At 35.5% G+C, this 9,912-nt stretch overlaps 1 protein-coding gene across 1 annotated transcript; it reads left to right on the forward strand.

Annotated features, from left to right (window-relative positions):
• The first annotated feature begins 2,233 nt into the window (after positions 1–2,233).
• On the forward strand, positions 2,234–9,275 carry LOC132198799 (sodium-coupled monocarboxylate transporter 1-like). Its single transcript, XM_059623032.1, has 13 exons — positions 2,234–2,502; positions 2,675–2,834; positions 3,670–3,735; positions 3,839–3,890; positions 3,998–4,065; positions 5,330–5,484; positions 6,146–6,286; positions 6,365–6,473; positions 6,815–6,924; positions 7,733–7,907; positions 7,962–8,048; positions 8,117–8,289; positions 8,801–9,275. The coding sequence occupies exons 1-13, from the start codon at positions 2,303–2,305 to the stop codon at positions 9,054–9,056; spliced, it is 1,752 nt and encodes a 583-aa protein (XP_059479015.1). The 5' UTR covers positions 2,234–2,302; the 3' UTR covers positions 9,057–9,275.
• The last annotated feature ends 637 nt before the right edge of the window (positions 9,276–9,912 follow it).

Below are 9,912 nucleotides of genomic sequence, written 5' to 3' on the forward strand. Positions count from 1 at the left end.
CGCCCGGAGAGAAGAGAAACTATTCTCGGGAGATATCAGAGGAAATTGGCTGCAAGATCAGCAGAAAACACTTCCTCTTCGGCGCCACCGCCAGATCAAGCAACCCTCCAGCATCTCGTACTTGAGATGAATGCATTCCTCCTCATTATTGGTGCGTGTGTGTATTTTTCATTTGACGCACAACGCCAAATTGGAGCTCCCCTTTTTGTGCGGGAGAGGATCGCGTTTCTGACGTTCCTGACTCGCACAACAATTTTTCCTTTCGCGGATTTCCGCGTGTGCTGCCTGAGAGAAAAAAAAGTGATATCTGCTTAAGAATATCTAATATTATCGGAAAATTTGATGAAAATATTAAAATAAAAGCATAATAGCTTTATTATATGGGCTTAATAAAATAATATACGAGTGAAAAAGTAAAATATTTAAAATGACTTTTTAGGTTTAAATTTTAAAATGAAAATTCTCAGATATACATTAAATTTTAAGCTCTCATAAAAGTCCTTTTGGCTTTTTATATTTTGAAAGTTAAATAAATTTAGGACTTATTTCTTATACTATTAGGTCCCGCTATTTAGAGCGGCCACAATTTTAAAGTAAAATTCGTAAAATTGAGACTTAACAGGCATGTCCATAAATTTTATATACAATTTTTTCAAGCTAGGTAATTGGTACTATAAATTATTGTTCCACAGTAACATCATTCAAGTAAATGTATAAGTTCCAAAAAAAGAATCATGAAATAAAAATGTTAGTTGTGCGAAGAGGCATTTAAACTATCAATAAATAAGTCCATAAAAGAAGTCTTTAACGTAATAAATTAAAATTATGATTGAAATTATAGATCAATTCAACTTTTTGATGCGTCATTGGAATTCAAACTGGAGAAAATAAATTAGGGCGTGTTTATGTGTTTTATTCATCTGATTGATTTCCCATCCAGCAGGAGATTTCCCAGATGATAATGTGTGCAGGAAAGCTGCGAAAGTGAACGCGCACTTGAGTGTGTGTGATTGATCAAATTTTAGTCGGTCTGCCGTTCAGGCAGGCCGGGTTCGTTCAGCCAAAATTCGTTGTGCTTTATGTGGAAAACGCCCAGGGCAATTCATCTTGCGTTTTTCGTCTGCGACAAAAAACCGTCTCGGTTTTTCTCAAGCGCGCGTTGCATCCATTTTCGCCATCTTTGCTGCGAAAATTGCTGCCCGAGTTGATAAATTCAGCTTTTTGCATACACCATCCATTTTTCATTGTTTCTCGCAAATAAAGAAAAACGTGCGTGTGTTTTTTAAGCTGTAAGGATATTTGATTTTTGGAAGTTTCCGTAGAATTGTATTGAATAATGCCTTTTCAGAATGAAAATATTTTTAGATATTAATAATTAATATAATTATTTATTATTCCCAATAAATGTTCAAAATTATTTATAAAATTTAAAAATAATATAAAACGTATATTGACAAATTTAAAAAATAAAGGATAAATTCCAAAATCATGAATTTAGAGAATAGTGATTTCGCATATTGAAATTGAACAATCGCAGGAAATATTATCTATAATCTAGAACACTTTTAATTTTACTTCAAACTGACATTGAATTTGAATTGGCCCAATCTCATTTAAGATAGTCGTTATATTTTGTAAATTTTTGTTATTCCTGGCATGCATGAGTTACACTTAAAACCGCGTGAATTTTCAACAAAACAAATACTTGATACAAAAAATCAAATGTGAAATAAATTGAAAGGGCTCTACATCCAAAATGGATCTCGCATATTGGAGAGGAAACTAATTAGTTTCGATATAAAGAGGAAAATAAATCGCTGCGGTCAATTAAAATTTTGCCTAAAGTGCTGCGCATTGTTTGTTTTCAATTCAATGTGAAGTAGCTCCATGGTGAGTGTTTGTTCTGCTGCTGAAATAATTATTGCTCTCGGTGCTGTTTAAGCTACTGGCATAGTCGGTTAAAAATTATCCTCTCCAACACGGGATCATTTAGCGCTTGCAAAAAACACAAAAGCTAAAAATACCGTCCAAAGTCAATACAAATGGACTAATTGCGAAAATCCAACGGAACTTTTTTCCCACAATTCACCGCGGTCATAAATCGATTTTTGCAACGGCCGCCTGTGCACACAACACACAGCAGACGTGGAGAATAATTAATGAAACGCCGCTTTTATCTTGAGCAGCAGCAAATATTTCAGAAAGTCTCGCTTATCTCTCGTGCACTCCTGCTGCACCATATTATTTACAGCTCGCCGGCATTTCTGCACTTCCTCGGCTTCAGAGCTGTTCTCTCCGCAAAATGAGCGACCCTGTTTTGAACCTGGCCGCTCCACCTTCGCTAGGGTGGATCGACCTCGGGATGTTTGCCCTCATGCTGGCCATGTCGGCGTTCATCGGCGTTTATTTCGGCCTCTCGAAAAAACAGGACACGGCCAAGGAATATCTGATGGGCGGCAAAAGCATGGGAATGCTGCCTGTGTCGATTTCCCTCATAGCAAGGTTCGTTGGTTTTTGTTTAAGGGACAAAAAAAATTAGATAATGGGTTTGAACTCAATTTACTTATTCTCCGCACGGAGGGGCAATTCAGTCAATTGATTGGTGTTAAAAAGTTGTCAGCCGCCCCGGATCAAAGGCAAAGACATCAAAGAAAGCAATTTTTGTTTGTCGCAGTTTCGTGTCTGGAATCACACTTTTGGGCGTCCCGGCTGAGATGTATCAGCACGGGACCCAATACAGTGCGGCCGCGATCTCGTTTGTGCTCATCGGCTGGACAACCGCCACGATTTTCCTGCCCATCTACTCCAAATTGGGAATCAGTTCTTCTTACGAGGTTAGAAAGAGTCTTTTTTTTTACAAATTCCAAATTATTATTATTCATAAAATAATTATACAGTATGTGAATTACTGATTTTTTTTTTCGAAAATTAAAGGCAAAAATCATAAATTTGCATGAAAACCATTTTTGTTTGCAGAAAAAATCCTTTATTTGCACAATTAATTTCTTGTATTACAATAAATGACAAAAATACTAATTTAAATTACGTTGTATGTCCTTGATGGTGTCAGAAGTAGCCAAATTTCATCATAGTAGACAGCGCTCCTTATCTAAGCTTTTAGTATCAATAACTCATGATAAAGGGCATACATTTCCGAAAATGTGAAAATCAGTAAGAACGTATTCATGATGCGTCTCTTATCTATATTATTATTTACTCATCTTAAGTAACTAAATTTGAGCACATGCAAGTCGTAAATAATAATAAAAAAATCTAGCCTCTCTTAATTATTACCAGCTCTTCCTTAAAAGTTCACAATCCCAGCAGTACAATTGGCAAGAATATTAATACAAGCAAATTTAGTTTGAAATATTTTAAGATTAATATTTTAATTCGACTAATAATGTTTTAAAGAAAATCAATTGCACGTTTTCAAAGACAGTCAATATACAAAATTTTAATTGAAATAAATATAAAAATAAATTTGAAACCTCAAAATAATCCTGATTTTATCACATTTCTTTTTATTTTGCATACAAGTATAAGTTCTAGGTCAGAAATAGAACTTATAAAGTTAATTTTTCTTATACTTTTTTTGATTTTAAAGCTTTTGATATGCACTCGTAAAAGTAGTTTATTTATTAAATTTTTGTATTACAACAATTGCAGTACCTGGAGCTGCGTTTCAACAAAAAGGTGCGTCGGTTGTGTTCCGTGATGTACGCCATCGCGCTCGTGAGTATTATTATGCAAGCCTGGGCATTGATTGCCCGCGTGTGGAGTTCGCAGCTCTGTCATTTATTCAACGCACTCTCGCGCGGGTGTGAATATTTCACAGATGTTTTACATCCCGGTGGTAATCTACGTGCCAGCGCTCGCTTTCAGTCAGGGTACGTTTTGTTGAAATAATTAATGCATCGCGGACGCCAATTATGCGCCTCGCCGCGCCCTCCCTCACTTTCTCTCTCACACACTCTCTCTCTCCACATTCATGCAGTGACAGGTATCAATGTACACGTGGTCACGCCAATTACCTGCCTCGTCTGCATTTTTTACACCACTCTGGTACGTACAAATTTGATGCGGCTCTCTTTGTTGCGGACAAAATGCCAAACAAGCTTTTTATCAAGTTGTCACTTTTTCACAACGCAAAAGAGTTCATTAGAGTCTGACATATCTATGATGCGGATGCGAAGCTCTCTCTCTCTATCAATAAGCTTTGAAATGTATGTTGAGTCAAATTTTGACATTTTTTTTGTAGAGGTTGACTGTAAGTCATTATTTATTTAACTGAAATACTCCCATTGAAAGTCACTTGTGAGTGAATAACATTCCTTTTTTGCTACAAAATTCCTCTTTTTAGACATGACCAATTTCACCTTACGAGACTGATTTTAGTCACCCTCAAGCACCCTTATTTAGATAGACTGAAATTTTCATTCAATTATTGTCAGTTATAGGAGGGACTAATAAAAAACCTCATTTTGATAGCCATGTTTTTCATCCATCCAAGAAACTAATTAAATTAAAAAGGCAGATAGAATCTCTCATTATATCTACTTCGAACATTCCAAAATTGAATTCAATTTTACTGTCGCTCTGTTATTCTGTTCTTAGTAAAGCGAATTTATTAAAAATCTGGGAACTTTTTTTAATAACAATGTCAACCAGTCTGGAAATGATAGTGTAAAACATGTTCCCAAGTTCATATTGTAAGAAGTTGTCAAAAATATGTAAAGATATTTAATTTGGCATAAAATCCAAATAATTCCTTAACATAATACATCCCACTTATTTGAACTTAAAATTATTGCCCTGGTAAATTGTAGGCACAAATCTTTATCAAATGTATCTAAGACTACGTATTTCAAGAAATTATTGCTTTCAAATAAAATAATAATTTAAATTTCTGAACATCCCTTAAAATTAAAATGAAAAAGGTAATTATTATTCTGAAAGAAAAGTTTTCCTGATTAAAAATAATGTAGGAACCTCATAAATTATTCTAATCTAGATTTATCATAAAATTCCTAACTTATTTTAAGCTAGATTAAATTAAAATAAATCAATATAAATATCAAACAATTTGAGGAGATTAAGGGGTGTTGCATAATAAACATGTTTTTCAGTTAAAAATTTAACAACATTAAGTAATAAATAATACAACTGACAATGAGACATTGAGAATAACATCCACATTTTTTTTATCTTCAAGTAAAAAGTTTTCATTTTGCCCGCATGCATAGAGAAGTCAACATTGCTGTGCGTTTAATCATCGCGTCACGGTCTGATTGTCTGGCGCGGCTCGGTAACAAATTGCAAATTGCAGGGCGGACTGCGAGCAGTGGTGTGGACGGACGCCTTGCAGACTCTCATAATGATGGCCGCAATTATTTTCGTGATGACGCTGGGAGCTGAAAAACTCGGCGGATGGGGCCGTGTGTGGCAAATCAATGAGGCCGGCGACAGATTGCGCTTTTTCAAGTAATTGCCTCCTACTCTTTTTTACTCGAAAGCAATCAACCAAACTTTTCTACCCTCTCGCCACACATGATTTATCTGGCCTGTAATTTCATAACTCTTCCATACTATTTTTTGCACGCGCAAGTAATGCGTCGCCAACTTTTGCTTTTTTACGGCGTTCATCTTAGGAACGATATAGTTATAACTGTAGCAACGAACAAATATCAATTTGTAAAAAAAAAATTATTTCATTCCTTTTGAATTGTGAAATAAAATAAATGTAACTAGCAGAGAAATAGCCACACAAATAATATTAATTTTTGGCTCAAATTTAATGGTTTGAAGAAGTTTGTTGCTTTATAATAGAGAAGATTTTCAATTTTTGGATGCATTTTAATATTGTTGTTGTTTTTTTTTTTTACTCTATTTCTTGTTTCCTCACAATGAGCCAATACATCATGGTGTCGCCTTTTAAGTCAATAAAGATTAATAATATTAATATAAAATTTTTGTACATAAATAATTTTTTTATTTTGCTTTTTACAATTAGATATAAAGAAAGAAGAAGAAAATTTAGCCCAAAAATCCAAGAAATTTCTTAAATTAGACATTTATTTATAAAAAAACCTCTATTTAAATTAACAACACTATGATTATTTTTGTACAAATAATTATCTTTCAGTATGGACCCAGACCCGTTCCGACGGCAGTCTTTCTGGAGCGTGGTGGTCGGCGTGTATTTTATGTTTCTTGCGGACTGCGCCACAGGGCAGTCGTTCGTTCAGCGTTACCTTTCGGTGCCAGACCTCAAGACGGCCACCAAGTACGTGTAATTTCACTTAGGCTAAACTCGAACGAAGGCAATTTGGCGTAATTACAAGCTTTTGTTCTTATTTTCAAGGACGGTGGTGATTTTCGCGATTGGCTTGGTCGGCACTTTGCTCCTGAGCGTGGCGAACGGACTTCTGGTTTACGCCTCTTATGCGGACTGCGACCCCATTATTTCTCAGGCACTCAAAATTCTGCACTTTTGGCTTTTTAGAGGCGGTGGCGCGCGCGCGGAGCACTGAATTAGCTAAATTACCGACGAGTCTTGCGCGCTCCCATTATTTTCACTCCACTACCTGGCGCACTTGAGGCCTAACTTTTTTAATTAAACTCGAGTGGATTTGTTTCGCACCGAAAAACGGATGGTTTCCAAGGCGGCAGACAATTTTCTTAGCGCCATCTTTTCCTCGTCGTCATTTCGATAAGATTTTTTTTCTCTCTTAAGTGTCTGTTAGCATAATTAGATTCCAGAGTTCTTTAAAAGTCCCGAGACGAGTTTCTCAGTGCGACGTTTTTGCCGTAGAGAGCCAGCAAACCGGATCAGCTACTTCCTTTGTTTGTGATGGATGTTGCAGGCCATATTCCCGGATTCACGGGCTTGTTTATAGCCGGTGTTTTCAGTGCCGCATTAAGGTACGTAGTACATACACAACAGATAATAAAAAGACACAAGACTCAATCCTCTCTCAGAAATTTTACGACAGTGTGCAAGAAATTTAATTTGAAAATTTAAAATCTCATCTCGAATGGCAAAATCTTTTTTATATTGTAAATACTTCAAAATGTTTTAACTTTGTAAATGAAATAAATTATGGATGAGTATAGGAGCGTTTTAAAGACTAAATAAAAGTTTCAGCTTCTGGTGGATTGCAAAACTCTTTATTTACAATAAGTGAAGTAGCTAAAAGTTGGAGATTTTGTTTTCAAAGCAAATAACTTCATCATCAGAACGACTTCAAAGTTTGCTAAAATTTTAAAAATTCAACGAGCTTTGGCATGGGCAATTTTGATGCAAGCGAGTTTTAACTTTATCACTGACAGAATACTTTTAAACTCTAAAAGTTGAAAACTTGATTTTCAGTTTTTATTTTTATGCAGTTTTTCAAAAGATAAAATTAAAAAAAAAATACCTAGATATATTTATAAATTTTAAATTTGCACCCTAAACTTGTAATGTTGTATTTATAAGCACTATTGGAAAGGTTAATCCATCCGAGTAAATTAAAAGAAAAAATTACTAGCATATTTTGTAATTTCCAAATGTTTATCCAGAGTTTTTTTTATTGGTGGCGGAAGTTTAATTAAAAAAGTAACAATAATGTAGGGTAAAAAACTTACAGTTCTAGCTTTAATAAATAATTCTAGCTACTTTCTAACGACTTACTTGAATGATGCGTGTGTTTTGCATATTAAAATCGAAGGTATGACATTGCCTCCTCAGCTCCATGTCTACTGGACTGAACTCTCTTGCCGGAGTGCTTGTGCAAGATTTGTTTGCTGGGTATTTGTCTCCAAGGATAAGCACCGGGACGTGGCTCAAAACCATGGCCGCTCTTCTGGGATTTATTTCCGTCGGACTCGTTTACGTAGTTGAAAACCTTGGTGGAGTCTTGCAAGTCAGTTGCATTAAAACAACACAATTTATCCTACAAAAAAATTTAAACTTTCAGAGCATTTTGAGTTTAAATGGCGTCACTTCTGGCCCGATGCTGGGACTTTTTGTGCTCGGAATGTTTTTCCCTTCAGCGAATAGCAAAGTCTGTATTTTTCTGGGTATTGCTTTTAGCATAAAGCAGGTTTATAAATTTTTTTCGTTCATTCCCAGGGTGCTTTGGCCGGCTCGCTAATTTCCTTGTTCGCTGTTGGATTCGTGGTGTTTGGTGCGCAGTTTGCTCAGCACACCGGCGCCCTGGTGCACAAAGCGCTGCCTGTGTCCGTCGAGAATTGCACTTACGCTGCTGGAAACTTCTCTCTCGGCCAACAACATCATCGTGACGAGTACGTTTGTGTTAACAGCTTGCTTTTGTGGCCCACGCGGGACACAAAGAGGAAAATGCATTTTGACATTTTTAAAGCTTTTAGGTTTATTAATTAACGACTTCCGCACACTCTGAGATTTGCGATGGGAACTCGTTTATGTTCAGAAGGCAAAAAAGTTTCATGAAACTGATAAATTAAATTCTTAAGATGAAGCAATGCCTCTTGATTCCTATTATATTTAATTAAAATAAATATATTTAATTTGTAGTTCATATAAAGCTGTATAAATAATTTTTAGCATTTGAACAGTTAACTGAATAATTTATGAAAACGGCAATCAAGTAGTTTTAAAGAGTTTAAAATTACTATTTTTATTTTTCAACACATTTTATATTTATATCAAAAGAATAAATTATGAAATGAAAAAAAAATGATGGGTTTGCCTTGAAAAACTGAATATTAGATATCAGCCATACATTAAATTTCTTTGTCGAAATCTGTAGATATAAAAAGTAAATTATTATTATAGCATATTTGAAGAGGATAATGATGATGTATGGCCCATTCTGAAACTGTCTTTCACCTACTACACTCTATTGGGCCTGGTGATTGTTCTGGTCGTGGGCAATCTGGTCAGCATCTTGTGCAAGGAGGCGGACTCGAAAAGCAAGCCCATAAATCGCGACCTATTTTGCCCGTTGGTGCACCGCTTTCTGCCTCCAGACAGTGAGCAGGAGGCGTCGCCCGCCGAAAAAGAGGAACTGATGCCCACTTTGCAGAGATAAAACAACCGCTGCATCTTACTCTGTAACATTCTCGCCTTGAATAAAAAAAGAAAGAAATTCAGTTCGAAACTTTTGCTAAAAGCGTCTCTTCTTTTACATTTGCTGACACAAATTAATGCCCAGCTTTGGCGCAATACTGCAGATAATTTAATGGTATGCAACACGCGCGGCGCAGCTGTTGTGCACGTTGCATAAGCTCTGATGGTTGCATAGATACACCACACTGGCTTTAATTAACACAAATCGTTGCACTAGAGTAGATGCATTACTTATGAACACATTTAAAGTTAAACAACAAATTAAGCAGCAATAGAGATTAATTACAGTCATTTTAGATGGAAATCATTAAAAATAATTTATAGTGTAAGTAAATTAAAATGTAATTTACAATTAGTTCTAGATAGATATTAATTATTGTTGTTTATTCGCCCACATTGCTACAAATTTAATACATTGTACCATTATAATACATTTTATTTAAATTTTTAAAAGCAAAATTCTTTTAAATGTTTAAAACAAATGTGTCACATCTGTTATTAATATAATTAACCCCAACCTTAATTATCTTAGTACTAATGAAATACAGCGCTTTTATAGTTATTAATTAGAGCTGCAGCACATCCACTTTAAATATCGGCCACAAAAGCAATCTAGCACCGCTCCAGTGTACGCTAAATCATGAATTAAATAACCATTGGCTGGCAAAAAAAGTTCCGGTGCATGCAGAATTGCGCTAATTACTGCGACCATTACTCCATCCATGATGGTGCGGCTGCTGCTTCTCTCTCTTGCTCTGTTTTGAGTTTTACCATCATCTCCGCAGTCAGCTCAAACGAGCTTTTTGCCGCTGTTATAA

Source organism: Neocloeon triangulifer, unplaced genomic scaffold, assembly GCF_031216515.1.
Source record: "Neocloeon triangulifer isolate White Clay Creek 2 clone unplaced genomic scaffold, ASM3121651v1 ptg000013l, whole genome shotgun sequence".
Taxonomy (NCBI): Eukaryota; Metazoa; Arthropoda; class Insecta; order Ephemeroptera; family Baetidae; genus Neocloeon; species Neocloeon triangulifer.